This window comes from Panthera pardus, unplaced genomic scaffold (assembly GCF_024362965.1).
Source record: "Panthera pardus isolate Hobbes unplaced genomic scaffold, ASM2436296v1 HiC_scaffold_13, whole genome shotgun sequence".
Taxonomy (NCBI): domain Eukaryota; kingdom Metazoa; phylum Chordata; class Mammalia; order Carnivora; family Felidae; genus Panthera; species Panthera pardus.
The window spans coordinates 43,341,049-43,358,326 of NW_026526688.1; the positions used below are offsets into that span (position 1 = coordinate 43,341,049).

Sequence of the window (17,278 nt, forward strand, 5' to 3'; positions counted from 1 at the left end):
CTAAAAACAGTGCAATGGGAGGCATAGCTAAGAAGGCATAAAAAGATCTAAGTACATCTTCTGAACTTAGAAATCAATTATGTATGAATCAGGTCCATAAAGTTACATATTTGAAGTTGTGCAAAAAAAACAAAGCTTAAAAAATGCTAAAAAAATGGACACACAAGAACACACATTATGAAAGGAAATCATGTAGTATTTTGAAAGCTTACCAGACAAGTTCTTCTATCACAGCATGGTCCACTGCCACACTCTGCGTTTCCAATTAGAGTACAACTTACAGGATTACAGCATTTTTTGTGAGCGCATTCCTAAAAGCAAATAGAAAACAATAATAGGAATTTTCAACAAAATATGTAATTGTATTTATTGTCAAAATACACAAAATATTTCCCTAAGTTAATTACAATCATAGTATGATTTTTACTTCTGTATTTATTTTTAACACCACTTCAGTTAAACTTATATTTTCAGCATTGGAAAAACAATGGTAATGAAATCATTCATGCTTCCATGCTCAAGGAAATGACTGTAAAAAACTCAATGCAATTTCTTTCAATCTTATAGGAATATATAAATGTATGCACTCTAAATTCTTAGATTTTTTTCATTCATTGTATCATTAGTACTTTTCTATCTTACCAAACCTCTTCAAGATATCATCTTTGGAATATTTAATAACTTATGGATGTGACAGAGTAGAGGTCTAAATTATAACAACATTTTATTAACATAAATAATGTTTCAAAGAAAAAAGTTTGTAATTTTTTTTACTCTCAGACCTTACAGTAAATATTAATTCTAGAAATTATTAGATAAGAGAGCACAAAAATATTAATGGCTCTTCATAATATACTTCCATTTCCTTCTTCCTGTAGCATAAAATAATGATATGTCACAAGACTGATAGTAATATTTAAAAATTAGTAAAGTGGATAGTCACAAATCACTATGTGTTTATACTTGCTTCAATATTAATATTTTTTTTATTAGTATACAGAAAATTTTACATATCTGCACACTATTATTTATTTAATATTTCTGTGTCTATATTTATGTTGATGTATTCATGTGTTTATTTCCTTTATTTGTAAGCATTCTATTAATGATATTAAGCCCTAGCCACCAACATATATCACTACATTTAAAATTTGTCATGACAACTTACTTTTGTTTGGGTGGGGTTTTTTTGGTAACTTTTTGATATTGTGATATTGTGAAATGGTCGACTCATAAAATCTAAGTACTATCATCTTTTTTTCTGGTTTTGTTCTTTAAGTTTATGGATAAAACTTTATTCCACCATGATCCCACTAAATATGTGAGTTTATAGTATGTGTGTAAAATGTTTGTGTTATATATATATATGTATGCATTTCTTTTCACTTTACATTGAGTTTTTTTAGTATAATTCACACATTATATATTAGTTTCAGGTGTACAACTTTGTGCTTTGACAAGTTTATATGTTATGCTATGTTATTCACAATATCAATGACTATATCCCTTACACTATGCACTTTATTCCTGTGACTTATTCATTCCATAGCCTGTATCTCCCTCTCCCATTCACCCATTTGCCCAACCATTCCCTTCACACCGCTCTAGGAACCATCAGTTTGTTCTCTGTATTTATAGGTCTGATTCTGCTTTTTGCTTGTTCATTTGGTGGGGTTTTTTTGTTTTTTTGTTTGTTTTGTTTTAGATTCAACTTATGAGTGCAATAGTATGTTACTTGTCTATCACAGTCTGTTTTCACTTAAAAATTGTCATCTAGGTGCATCCATGTTGTCTCAAATGGCACAATCTCAACCTTTTCTACAGCTGCATTATATCCCATTGTGTGTGTGTGTGTGTGTGTGTGTGTGCATGGCACATATATATATATACACACACACACATATACATGTGTGTATATTAATATATATATTTATTTATATTTATTTATACACACACCATGGTATATATACCACTTTTCCTTATCCACTCATCCATTGACAGTAGGTAACTTCCATGTCTTGGCTATTGTAAATAATGTTGCAATAAGTGTAGGGGTGGATATATATTTTTGAAACAGTGGTTTTGCTTTCTTTGGGTAAATATTAGTAGGGGAAATATTGAACCATATGAATTTCTATTTTTCATTTTTTGAGGAACCTCCATACTTCATTCCCTAATGGCTCCACCAACAGTATACAGGGACCCTTTCTCCTCATCCTCTCTAATACTTGTTATTTCTTATGTTTTTGATTGTTACCCATTCTTTCTGGTGTAAGGTGAGATCTCATTGTGATTTTGATTTGCATTTCCCTAATGATTAGTGATGTTGAGCATCTTTTCATGTGTCCATTGGCCATTTGGATGTCTTCTTTGAAAAAATGTCTATTCAACTTCTCTGCCCATTTTTAAATAATGTTGAGTCATATAAATTCTATATATTTTTTGTATATTAATCCCTTATCAGGCATCTCATTTCCAAATATCTCATCCTAATCAGTAGGTTGCCTTTTTGTTTTCTTTTTTTTCTTTTTAAATTTTAATTTAGTATATTTAACATAACAGTGCTATATTAGTTTCAGATTTCATACATCACACAGTGTTCATTATGACAAGTGCACTCCTTAATCCCATCATCTAATTAACTCATTACCTCAGCTACCACTCCTCTGGCAAACATCTGTTTCTTCCCTATAATTAAGAGTCTGGGGGCGCCTGGGTGGCGCAGTCGGTTAAGCCTCCGACTTCAGCCAGGTCACGATCTCGCGGCCCGTGAGTTCGAGCCCCGCGTCAGGCTCTGGGCTGATGGCTCGGAGCCTGGAGCCTGTTTCCGATTCTGTGTCTCCCTCTCTCTCTCTGCCCCTCCCCCGTTCATGCTCTGTCTCTCTCTGTCCCAAAAATAAATAAAAAAAAAACGTTGGAAAAAAAAAAAAAATTAAAAAAAAAAAAAAAAAAAGAGTCTGTTTCTCAGTTTGTGAGGATGTTGAGAAAGGGGAACACTTTGCACTGTTGGTGGGAATGCAAACTGGTTCAGCCACTCTGGGAAATAGTAAGGAGATTCCTCAAATAGTTAAAAATAGAACTACCCTATGACCCAGCAATTGCACTACTAGGTATTTAACCAAAGAATACAAAAATACTACTGAGTATATATTCCCAAAATACAAAACACTCATTCAAAGGAATGCATGCACCCCAGTGTCAATAGCAGCATTAACTACAATAGCCAAATTATGGAAACAGCCCAAGTGTCCGCTTATTTATAAATTGATAAAGAAGATGTGACATGTATGTACAATGGAATGTTATTCAGCCATAAAAAAGAATGAAATCTTGCCAATTGCAATGACATGGATGGATCTAAAGAGTATTATGCTAAGTGAAATAAGTCAGAGAAAGACAAATATATGATTTCACACATATGTGAAAGTTAAGAAACAAATGAGCAAAGGGGAAAAAGAGAGCCAAAGAAACAGACTCTTAACTATAGAGAACAAACTGATAGTTACTAGAAGGGGGATGCATGGGGAGACGTGTTAAACAGGTGATGGGGTTAAGAACTGAACTTGTTTTGATGAGTTGTATGGTGCTGTATGGAACTGTTGAATCACTATATTGTATATCTAAAAGTAATATTACACTGTACGTTGATTAGAATTTAAATTTTTTTTAAAAGTCTATTTTGTCTAAGTATTGCTACTCTGGGTTTCTTTTGACATCCATTTCCCTGATTAGTGTTTCTCTATCTCCTCACTTTCAATCTGCAGGTGTCTTTAAGTCTGAAATGAGTCTTTTGCTTCGAATCCATTCACATTCCAAGTAACTTTTGATAGATATTTATTGCCATTTTATTGTCTGATTTGTGATTTTTTGATAGCTTTTCTCTGATCCTTTCTTCTCTTTATCTCTTTCATAGTTTTTTGGTTTTCTTTAGTGATACACCTGAATACCTTATTCTATTTTTTGCAGAATTTCTATTACTGTTTTTTTTTTTATTTGTGGTTACTACAAGGTTTATATATAACAACTTCTACATATAGCAGTCTATATTCAATTGATGGTAGCTTAATTTTGATCTCATTCATTACTCCTCTCCCTTTCACACTTCAGATATTAGGCATCATATTTTATATCTTTTTATGAAAACCTTGGCTACTTTTTACAGAAACATATTTTTACCTTTATATTTTTTTATATTTTTTATATTTTTTACTTTTCATATTCTCACTTATGGTCTTTGCACTCAAAGGGCCCCCTTTAATATCTCTTGTAGAGCTAGTTTAGTAGTTATGAAATCCTTTAGTTTTTCTTTGTCAGAGAAACTCTTTATCTCTTCTTCTATTCTGAATGATAGCCTTGCTAGGTAGAACATCTTGGATACAGATTTTTCCCTCAGCACTCTGAACACATCATGCCAGTCCCTATGGCCTACAAAAATTTCTGCTGAAATTAACCTCATAGCCTTGTGGGGTTTCCATTATATGTAAATGTTTTCTTTTCACTTACAACCTTTAAAATTCTTTATCACTATTTTTTTTCCCATTTTAATTACTATGTGCCTTGGTGTGGGCCTCTTTGAGTTGAATTTGTTGGGGGATTTCTGTGCCTCCTGAATTTGGATCTCTATCTCTCTCCCCAGATTTGGGAAGTTTTCAACTATTATTTTATCAAATACATTTTCAGCCCCCCATTCCCTCTCCTCCCCTCTGGGATCCCTAATGTGAATGTGATTATGCTTAATGGAGTCACTGAGTTCTCTAATTATATTTTCATAATGCAGTATTTGTCTCTCCCTTGTTCAGTTTGATTGCTTTCCATTACTCTATCCTCCAGATCACTGATACATTCCTCTGCTTCCTGTAGCCTACTATTTATTACATCTATTATATTTTTAATTTCATTCATTCAGTTATTCATCTCTGATATGTTATTTTGTATCTATTTGTCAAGAGTCTTGCTGATGTCCTCCATTTTTTTCTCAAGTCAAGTGAGTATCATTACTTTAAATTCTCCATCAGGCATATTATTTATCTCTGTTTCCCTTCTTGTGGCCTACTATTTAATTCATCCACTGCTTTTCAAAATTTTTTTTCACATTTATTTATTGTTGAGAGACAGAGACAGAGCATGAACAGAGGAGGGACAGAGAGAGGGGAAGACACAAAATCCAAAGCAGTCTTCAGGCTCTGAGCTGTCAGCAAAGAGCCTGATACTGGGCCCAAACCCATGAACCACGAGATCATGACCTAAACCAAGGTTGGACACTTAACTGAGCGAGCCACCCAGGTGCCCCTCCATTGCTTTTTAAATTTCATTTATTGAGTTCTTCATCTCTGATATGTTATTTTTATGTCTTTGTCCAGAGTCACACTGATGTCATCCACTTTTTTTGGAAGCCCAGTGAGTATCTTTACAATCATTAAATTCTCTATCAGGCATATTACTTCTTTTTGTTTCAATTAAGTCCCCTGCTGTGATTTTGTCATGTTCTTTCATTTGAGACAAATTCCTCTATTTTTGTCTCTCTGTTTCTGTGTGTTAGGAAAGTCACCTACATCCTCTGCTCTTGAAAGTAGTGGCTTTATGAAGAGGTCCTGTAGTGTCCTGTAGTGCAGTGTCCTTGGTTCACCAGAACTTGGCACTTCAGAGGAGTCTCCTATATGTGTTGCTTGTGTCCTGCTATGGTGTCTGAGTACCTTTTCCCTTCAGTCTAGACTTCTGCACTGATTATATCCCTGTTGTGGGAGCATGTTAGTGGTTGCAGCCAGGGTCTGGCATGTGGTTGCTGAGGTGACCACAGTCATGTGGTGGCTAAGCACGGTGTGAGGCCATGAGCACAGAGGTTGGGCATGGAGCAAGGTGGTAGCTCAATAAGTCACTCACAGCGTTAGCAAAATTTGTGCTGAGTGGTAGTCTTAGGTTGGATCCCCCCAAAGCAGGGCAGTGGCCAGGGGCACAGCTCACGTTAGCAGCAGCAGACAGGGATGTGGTTTGGCGTCTCTCTTGAGTGGATGGAGGTCCCCAAAGGCCATTTCTACAGAATTGTAGGATATCTTGGAATCTGAGATTGTGATACCTCCATCTTTGTTCTTTCTCAAGATCACTTTGACTATTCAGGGTCTTTGATGGTTCTATACAAATTTTAGTGTTATTTGTTCTAGTTCTGTGAAAAATGCTGTTTGTATTTTAATAGGGATTGCACCGAATCTGTAGATTGCTTTAAGTAATATGGACATTTTAGCAATATTAATTCTTCCAATACATAATCATGGAATATCTTTTCATTTGTTTGTGTCATCTTCAATTTCTTTTATCAACGTTTTTCAGTTTTCAGAGTACAGATCCTTTACCACATCCAGCATAATACTCAATGTTGAAAAACAGAGATTTTCTTCTAAGATCAGACACAAGACAAGAATGTCCACTCTTACTACTTTTTTCAGCATAGTACTAGAAGTCCTAGCCACAGCAATCACACAAGAAAAAGAAAAAAGAGGTATCCATATTGGTAAAGAAGTTGAACTGTCTCTATTTGCAGATAACATAATACTAGACACAAAACATTCTAAAGACTCCCCTAAAAAACTACTAGAAGTAATAAATTAATTCATTAAAGTTGCAGGATACAAAATTAATACCCAGAAACCAGTAGTGTCTCTATACACTAATAACAAAACCACAAAGTAGCAGAAGCAAAAATTAGAGAACAATGCCATTTATAAATGCACCAAAAAGAATAAAATACCTCAGAATAAACTTAACAAAAGAGGTGAAAGACCTATAAACTGAAAACTATAACATATAGAATGTTTTGAGTGTTATGCTGTAAGAGAAGCTGTAATCAGGGATCTTTCTTTCAAAACAGTAGATAAATATATCAAGTGCATTTATAAAATAGTAATTTATTCTTGATCTCTTGTACTACTTGGATTATCACATATTTTATACAAAATTAGATATAATGTTATAATTACACTAACTGCAACATTAGTGTATTATTAAAGTATATCAGACCTTTATCACTATATAACAAGTTTAAATTTACAGGAGTCAGATGATATTTTTTTTATTTTATATTTCAATATTAACTAAAGTGTGTTATGCTTCACAATTTAAATATTTTATTGAAAAACTGTCAATAGTATTTAGTGCAGTTAGAGGATTGAATGGAAACTAAATATTAATGCAGGCAGGGGGAGCAAAAATCAATGACATGACAGGAAATTCCAAGGCTAGTATCAAAGAGAAAGCCTACAGTAGAGAGCAAATTTTCACAATACCCAAATCTAGACTAAATACCTGGCTTAGAAATTGACTCTTAAGGACTTATGCTTTAGGAACAGAATGCCATTATGGGACTGGAAGCCAGAACTTTATAAAACAGGTAGCCAAGGTATATCATTGAGAAATTTGAGAATCAAAAGGATGTTTTCTTTTCTCCTAGTTGTCCAAACCATTTTTAAATGTCTCCTCAATATTTAATATCTTACTGAAGTGGTTCTCTATTTCTGGAATAAAATACAGAAGCATATTCATTTTCATATACTCATTTTGGTTGGTAATCCTGATTATTTTGTAAGTATTTTCCAAAATATAAGTCAGTCATTCAAAGTAACATTAATTGGAGGAATCAACAACTTTCATGACTTAATTCTATTTCTATATGCCTGCAAAGGATACTGGGAATTAAAATTTTTTTTAAGTATCCAATTTACAATAACATTCAAAACATTAAATGTTTAGGGTTAACTTTAAGAATTAAAGATACCTAAATAAATGGAACAATATACCATGATCATGGTTTGAAATCATAACATTATGAATAACTCACTTCTCTACAAATTCATCTATAGATTTTTAAAAATCCCAGTCAAAATTGCAGCAGAATTAGGATTTTTTTCTTTAGGGGATGTGAGTAGAAATAGAAAAGTTGATTCTAAATTTTACATAGAAATGCAAAGACCTAAAATCACCAAATCTATCTTGATTAAAGAAGTACAAAATATGAAGACACATTTTACCTGATTTTATGAGTTAGGGTAAGGAGAGCTGTTATTGGTATAAGGCTAGATATATGAAACAATGGAACACAAAGTATGTGATGAACTGTTTTTCAATACAGGTGCCAAGAAAAATATAGCTATTCAACAAATGGTCCTGGAACAATTGGGATATACATATAGAAAAAATACATCCTGATCCTTAACTTACAAACATTTCTCAAAAACGGATCATAGATATACATATAAAATCTAAAATCAATAAACTTCTAGAACACTTATGAGAAAGCTTCACAACCATGGGATAGATAGGACTCAAGTAGGATAACACGTAAAAGAAAAAAAAAAAAGGTAAACTGAACTTCACCCAATTAAAAATTTGACTTTTTGAAAGATATCTTTAAGAAAATACAAAACCAAGCCACATACTGGGAGAAAATCTGGCAAAAGACTTGCATATAGTTTATATTAAGAATTTCTAGGGGTGCCTGGGTGGCTCAGTTGCCTAAGCATCCAACTTTGGCTCAGGTTATGATCTCCTGGTTTGTGAGTTCAAGCCCTACATCAGGCTCTGTGCTGACAGTTCAGAGCCTAGAACCTGCTTCAGATTCTGTGTCTCCCTCTCTCTGCCCCTCTCTCACTCTCTCTTTCTCTTTCTTAAAATTAAGTAAACATTATTTAAAAAAAAGAATTTCTCTAACTACATAATAAAAAAGCAAATAACCTTATAAATATGTACAAAATGTTTGAACAGACACTTTAAAAAGGAGGCATATGAAAGTCCCGTAATCATATGAAACACTGTCCAGTATAATTATTCATAGAGGAAACATAAATTAAAAACACAATGAGATACCAGCACAAATTCAAATGACTAAAATGAAAAAGACTGGCAATAACAAAAGTTGATGACAATAAGGAAAAATTACAACTCTCATACACAGATGGTTGGAATATAAAATATTACAACATTTGGGAAAGAAGTTTGACATGTTGTTATAGATTTAATAGTTAATCAACTACCATGTAACTCAGAAATTCCACTCCTATATATTTACCCAAGAGAAATGAAAACATAAGTCCAAGCAAGATTTGGATATGAATATTTTAGGAGCTTTTTTTATAATAGTCCCAAACAAAAACAATCTAAATGTTCATTAATAATTTGATGGACAAACACTCCAAGGAATATCCATACAAAGAAATACTACTCTATAACAAATACAAATGAACTACAGATACATTCAATCATATGGATGAATATCAAAAATATATAAAGCAAATGTTCCAGAATCAAAAAAGATCCATAATCTATGATTCATTCATATGAATTTCAATAGGGGACAAAAATAATGAGTTATGACAGAAATCAGAAATTTAGATTCTTATAGGATTTACTTAAGGAGGTATGGGAAACTATGGTAATGTAAGTGTTCTATATCTTTTTTTCCACATCTAATTAAGTATATCATCACTCACTTCCAAAAAACATCAGCAAGTCAGAAGAAAAACAAATATAAATAAATATAATGAAGACCACCTAGACACATCACAAATCTTTTTGTTTAAAACCAAAGACAAGGTCAAAATGCCTTTCTAGGCACAAAGATGGATTCTATGGATCATTTGGGTAGGTATGGCAGACAGAAGCAGAATTGGGTACTGACATCTTTAGTGACAATGGGACAAATGGTTTTTGACTATCATGTTGAGACTCCTGATAAGTTCCATCAGTGGGGAATGATGGTCTTATAATACTAAAAAAAGAAAAAAAATGTTATTATGGTTGTTTTTCACTCACCTACACTATCAAGAAAGTGAATCTACTTTCTTTCTGATGGTGGCCAGAGTTATAGATAGTAAAATTCATGGTGACTAAGAGCAGTTAATCACTCCAACATTTACTGAGTTATGTTCTGACAATTCAAGAGAAAGGAAAGAAATTAGATATACTTGGGCAAAACCTGATAAAATCATTAAAGCTACCTCATCCAATTACAATATTAGAGATCTATGCTAGTTTTGCTAGATTTGAAGGCTAGGAAGTCATTGTCACTCAAGAACTAACCTCATTCTCGGGGCACCTGGGTGGCTCAGTCAGTTAAGTGTCCGATTTCGGCTCAGGTCATGATCTCATGGTATATGAGTTCAAGCCCCGCATAGGGCTCTGTGCTGACAGCTCAGAGCCTGGAGCCTGCTTCAGATTCTATGTCTCCCTCTCTCCCTCTCTGCCCCTCCCCTGCTCATGCTCTGTCTTTCTTTGTCTCTCAACAATAAATAAATCTTAAAAAAAAATAATAAAAAAAAAAGAACTAACCTCATTCTCTAAGTACAGTTGGTCAATGACCACTCTGGCTAATGGCATGCACATGAAGAATGGGAATGTGAAAACCTCTTGGGGCTTATTGCAGTAGGTCTTTACAGCCATAATAAAACTGGCTTATCCATAATGAATCTCCATTCTCCAATAAATACCTTGAAATCCAGTGGGTCAAGCTACCTCTTCCCTTAGGTGCACTGTGACTCTGTCCTAGATTTTTAAAAAAGACTAAGAGTGCTCAGATGATGAAACAGTCACCCAAATCAGTACACTTAAAACCATTCTAGTGCAACCAGCCTATCAGAGACAACTCATTTTCCTCTTGTGTCTAGGAATAGTCTCTGGAAACTATTCATGAACTGGGCAATAAGGTCTCCAGAATGGATGCATTGGCAAAGTCCAAACAAAATTCCATGCAAGTCAAGGGCCAGAAGATAAATAAATCAACCAATAATTGAAGTCTGAGCCATAGGTTCATGTAGATCTGGATATTAAGCCAGAGGGAATCTAATGAGAACATTAATAGTCTGCCCTTGGGAGAAATTCTCACTACTGACCTAAAGAAGACCCATGGTACTTAAATACTTGGGCCATGACAATGGACTATTCCTGGCCACTCTTGTGCTTTACTGTGGACAAGTAAAAGGAAGACAAGAGGGCCTCAATTCCCTATCCGACATAATGCATTTGGGTTAGCATTGACCCAACACCTTTGGCACCTTCCTTCAAAAATAAACAGAGCAAGGATATAGGGTTTCATCCAAATAGAATGAAAGCTATATATGTTGGTTAAGGTGTGGCAGTGAACTGATGATAGTTGGCCTGCCCTTTCTTCTCTCCTGAGCATTGCAGCACAGTCCATTATGGTACTGAGAAATGGATACATGCACTCCAATGATTTCACTCACATGTCGAACTTAAAAAATAAAGTAGATAAACATAGAGGGGAAAGAAGAAAGAGGCAAATCCATTAACAGACTCTTAACTATAGAGTACAAACTAAGGATTGCTGGAGGGGAGGAGGGTGGGGGATGGGTTAAATGGGTGATGACTATTAAGGTGGGCACTTGTGATGACTCCTGGGCCTTATATGTAAGTGACGAATCATTACATTCTACTACTGAAGCATGTTAACTAATGGGAGTTTACATAAAAATTTGGAGAGGAAAAAAAAACAATTTCACACACTTTTAAAAATATATTACCATAGACTTACGAAATTTTAGAATTATTACTTTATTTTTCTAATAAAAGAAAACACATTTGACCAGATAAATTAATAGACATATACAGAGCATTCCATCCAAAAGCAGCAAGAATACACATTTTTCTCAAGTGCACATGGAACATTCTCCATTTTAGATCATGTGTTGGCCACAAAAGAAGTCTCAGTACTTTTAAGAAGACTAAAATCATATCAAACATCTTTTCTGACAAAGGTATGAAACAAGAGATCAATTACAAAAAGAAAACTAGAAAAATTAAAAATTCAGTATATGGTGGTAAAATAGTATGATAGTGAATAACAAATAAGTCAATAAAGAATTTTTTTTAAATTCAAAATATACCTTGAGATGAATGAAATTTAAATGCAACATAAAAAAAAGTCTATGGGATGCAGTAAAAGCATTTCCAAGTGGAAAGTACATAGCAATATAGGCCTACCTCAAAAAACAAAAAAATTTTAAACAATTTAATTTTATACCTATAGGAACTAGAAAAAGAAGAACAAACAAAGTTAGTAGAAAAAAGAAAATAACAAAAATCAGATGTTAATAAATTAAATGGAGACTGAAATCCCAATCTAAAAGATCAATGAAACCAGGAGTCAATTCTTTTAAAAGATTAAAAATATTGACGAAGTTTTAGCTAGACTCACCAAGAAACAGAAAAAGAAGTTTCATAATAAAATCAGAAATGAAAGAGGAGAGGTTACAACTGATACCATGAAGTACAAAGGTTCATAAGAGACTACTATGAAAAATTATATGCCCATAATTGAACAACTTAGTAGAAATGGATAATTTCCTAGAAATACATATACCAAAACTGAATCATTAAAAAACAGAAAATATGAATAGATTGACTACTAGTAAGGAGATAGGGTCAGTAATCAAAAAACTCCAAAGAATCATATGACCAAGTCCAGTTGGCTTCACTGGTGAATTCTTCCAAATGTTCACAAAAAATTTAACTAAATGTTACCCTCCTAAACTCTTCCTGAAAACTGAAGAGGAGTGATCACTTTTAAACTTAGTTGATAAGGCCTGAGTGCAAATTATTCAGATGCTTTTTAAGTATATATCCATTACACACTTTGTTCATCTTTCATGCATATATTTCATGTGTATTATATATCACAATTATATATCACATAAATATTTATCATTAAAGTGGGCAGAGAACTTCCTTTAAAGAGAACTAAAAAATACTAATGTGTATTTTAAGAAAGAGAATATAATTTAAATAAAATTCTTCACAGTGAAACTTTGACATGCAAAAAACCCTAACAACCAAAAGAAATGATAGGTAAAATAAAGCAAATATTTTCAGAAAAAAGTTATAAGGAATTTTCCAATGTAAAGCACAGAGGTGACAGAAATGCAATATTTATAAAAATGTTATGTAAGTTAATTGGGTTGTAAATTGTAAACCCCATTATTTTGAAAGTGGCCTAGATATGGTTAAAACTTAAATATGTATGGCAAAAATGCAAGAATAATCAGTAAAGGAAAATAAAAAGTATATATCCACTAAATTGCTTAAATAGAGGAAGAAAGAAAAACAAAACACACAGATCAAGAGAAATGAACAAAAATTTAATTAAAAAACAAATGTGGCAAAATGAACATAAAAATATGGAAATTTGGGGCAACTAAAGTTATAAAAAATATGCAGTACGGAGGACTGTAAGGAGTCATAACACCTAAATGTAATGAGGTATACCAGAGAAGATCCTGGCACATAAAGAGGCTATTCAGTATAAAGAAAAGAAACCTGGGGATGCCTAGGTGACTCAGTTGGTCAAGCATCTGACTTGATTTTGGCTCAGGTCATGATCTCATGGTTCGTGAGTTTGAGTCAGGCTCCATACTGACAGGTGCAGAGCCTGCTTAGGATCTCTCTCTCCTTCTCTCTCTTCCCCTCCCTCTATAAATAAATAAATAAACCAACAAACAAACTTGAACAAAAAAAAGAAAGAAATCTGAATAAATTATAGACTTTAGTTAATTAAAAATATGCAAAAATTAATCACAAAAATGTTTAAGAGGATAATCTGATAAATAAAAGACAGATTGGATAATAAATTAAAACCCAATGTAGATCTTGAACTTAACAGTACAGGAAAAGTAAATGAGAATACAGAAATATCATAGAAATGCTAATTAAGGGAAGCTAGTGTGTGCATAGATATATAGATAATGTCAGACTAAATAGACTTTAAAACAGAAAGCAACACTGGAATAAAGAGATTCAGTATTTGAAAATAAAAGTTAAATTTCCAGGAAGATATAACAATCTCCACCATAATTCTCTACCATATCAAAAAGCTTCAAAACACAGAAAGCATAAATTGAATAGCCTATAGTAAGAATTAGGCAAATCCAACTGCATAGTTGAAAACATAAATATTACCTCTCAAGTGCCAAGAGTTCAGGTAAATAAAATTCATACAGAAGATTTGAAGCAATCACTTAAAAATTATGATGTAATCAAGTTATATAGAATTTAGTTTCTAACAATTCAAGAGTTTACATTTTCTCAACCAAATATGGGACATTCCAAAAAATCAACATGCAATATAAAGACAGGCGTAATAAAATGCAGATTCACTATCTTACCAAGAACTGAAAAAAAAAAAAAAAAAGGTAATGGCAAATACTTAAATATAACAGTAACAAACCAAGGATTATCAACCCAATTCTGTGAAGTTAAGTTAAAATAAATAAAGTTACCCCAGATGCAAGGACAGAAATCAGGAGATGAGGAGGTAAACAACAACATACATGTAAGAACTTAATGAACCAATACAATCACTCTGGAGGAATTCAGGACATGATTGAGGTAATGATTATAGTATAGATGTTAATAATGTTTATGATACAGAAAGGTGGGTATTGCTATTAATGGTTACATAATAAAGAAAATCTACCTCTTTAATCCATGCTACACTTACCCCTCACTTAAACTCTTCAAATGCTTCAAATTCAGGATGTCAGTTATCAAAAGCCCCATACCTCCGTATTTTAGATGTTTAATAAAATGGTTCAGCATTTCAGAGAAAGTCCTCCTATATCACATCTATATTTATAAAACTACATGAGAAACACAAAAACAAATCTTTAGATAAATTATTAATGTTTGTCACTAACCTCTGGAAGACCACAATCACACTGTTCTGGTGGTTCCACAATTTTATTACCACAAATTGCAGTTCTTCCTTGGCGAACCACTTCTGAAACTGTTTTATTCTGAAGACATTCAAATTCAGGCTGTGAAACCTTGTGCTTAAATTCATCCATGCTGCAACTGCTAAAATACTTTACACCATGGGAATGTCTAAAAATAAATCATATTCCTCAGATAAATGGAATAAAATCAGTATCAAAGTAACACTCTATGAATTACTGAAAAGTACTATAAATTCTGTAATATTTCACTTACCAAAGAGCCAAGAAGGAAGGAAGAGTGTTTTTATTGTTAATACAAGTTATAAATAACAGCAATAAGTTTACTTCTATGGTAATTCAATATAATAGAACATGTAGAGGAAGTTAAGGTGACATGAGTTAGAATATATTAAAACACAAACAATGCTTGCCACACAAAAATCTTTCTTTACACGTCCTATCATTACTTTCATTATGATTTCCAACATCACAATTATAATCATTATTACAAGCACTAATTACAAGAAAATTAAACATAATAGAAAATTTATATAGAAAACTTTAGAAATATAATTGAAAATATTAGTGAAAAATCACAAGCATTTCTACTTTGATAAAAATTGATCAATTAAAATATCTCAACATTGATCACAAAAAATGTATAAACCCTATATTCTTTTTATTTTGTTACCTGTTTTAATATTTCTGTGCTTCTATATGTAATATATAATGATTTTTTATTTGATTTTGTAACAATCTAAAATATAGAGAAATGACACAAAAATCATCCAAAAGAATAAATTTTTTCCTGGGACAATGAGGAATAAGTTGTCAAACACAATCCTAGTAACTCTAAATATTTTAATGTACAATTCTTACATAGATATTAATTCTAAAACCTTTCAAAATCAGGAAATAATTATGCATTACTAATATCTAATCTTCAGATGTCATCCAAATTTACCCTTCATCAAAATATTGGCACTTTATAGCAAAAAGATCCAGTTGAGAGTCAATAATTACATGTATTTTTTTTCAGTTTTTTAAAATTTAAAATTTTATTTAAATTCCAGTCAGTTAACATGTAGGGTATTATTGGTTTCTGATATAGAATTTAATGATTCATCACTTACATGCAACACCCAGTGCTCATCACAAGTGCCCTCCATAATACCTATCACCCATTTAGCCCAACCTCCCATTCAACAACCCTCAGTTTGTTCTCTATAGTCTCTATAGTTAAGAGACTTTCTTTGCTTTGTCTCTTTTTTCTCCATGTTCATCTGTTTTATTTCTCAAATTCCACATGAAGGAAATCATATGGAATTTGTCTTTCTCTGACTGACTTATTTTGCTTAGCATTATACTCTCGAGGTCCATCCATATCATTGTAAATGGAAAGATCTCATTCTTTTCTCACATATTTATCCATTCATCAATCAATGGATATTTGATTTTCATAATTTGTCCAGAATGCTGCTAGAAACATCAGGGTATGCATGTATCCCTTGAAATCAGTCTTGTGAACCAGTATGTGATCTTAGAGAATGTTCCATGTGCACTCGAGAAGAATGTGTATTCTGCTACTTCTGGACGAAAAGTTCTGAATTTATCTGTCAAGTCCATCTAGGCCAGTGTATCATTCAGGGCCATTGTTTCTTTATTGATTTCCTGCCTAGATGATCTGTCCATTGTTGTAAGTGGAATGTTAACATCACCTGCAATTATTGTATTCTTATCAATAAGATTGCTTATGTTTGTGATTGATGTATATATTTGGGTGCTTTCAAATTAGGTGCATAAACATTTATAATTGTTATCTCTTCTTGATGGATAGACCCTGTAATTGTGATATAATGCCCGTCTTCATCTCTTGTTACAACCTTTAGTTTAAAATCCAGTTTGTCTGATATTAGTATGGCTATTCCAGATTTCTTTTGACTTCCAGCAGCATGATAGATGGTTCTCCATCCCCTTACTTTCAACCTGAAGGTATCCTCAGGTCTAAAATGGGTCTCTTGTAGACAGCATATAGATGGATCTTGTATTTTTTTTAATCCATTTTTTTTATCCATTCTGATACCCTATGTCTCTTGATTGGAGCATTTATACCATTTACATCAGAGTATTTAGTCCATTATTATTGAAAGATATGGATTTAGTGTCATTGTGTTATCTGTAGGTTTCATGCTTGTGATGGTATCTCTGGACCTTTGTAGTCTTTGCAGCATTCCACTCAGAGAGTCCCCCTTAGGATCTCTTGCAGGGCTAGTTTAGTGGCCATGAACTCCTTCAGTTTTTGTTTGTCTTGGAAAGCCTTTATCTCTCCTTCTATTCTGAATGACAGCCTTGCTGGATAAAGGATTCTTGGCTGCATATTTTTCCTATTCAGTACATTGAATATTTTATGCCACTATCTTGTGGCCTGCCAAGTTTCAGTGGAAAGTTCTACTACTAACTTTATGTGTCTACCCTTTTAGGTTAAGGCCTGTTTATTTCTAGCTGCTTTCAGAATCCTTTGTCTTTGTATTTTGCCAGTTTCACTATAATACGTCATGGAGAAGACCTAT

General features: G+C 32.9%; 1 protein-coding gene across 1 annotated transcript in view; it reads right to left on the bottom strand.

Moving 5' to 3' along the window:
* Nucleotides 1–17,278, bottom strand: part of LOC109262290 (A disintegrin and metallopeptidase domain 3-like) — a 134,562-nt gene that overhangs the window by 48,424 nt on the left and 68,860 nt on the right. The window contains exons 12-13 of the mRNA XM_019440717.2: nucleotides 14,691–14,877; nucleotides 213–311 (exon numbers count right to left, since the gene is read on the bottom strand). Coding sequence (XP_019296262.2) covers nucleotides 213–311; nucleotides 14,691–14,877 — 286 coding nt within the window. The remainder of the gene's footprint in view (nucleotides 1–212; nucleotides 312–14,690; nucleotides 14,878–17,278) is intronic.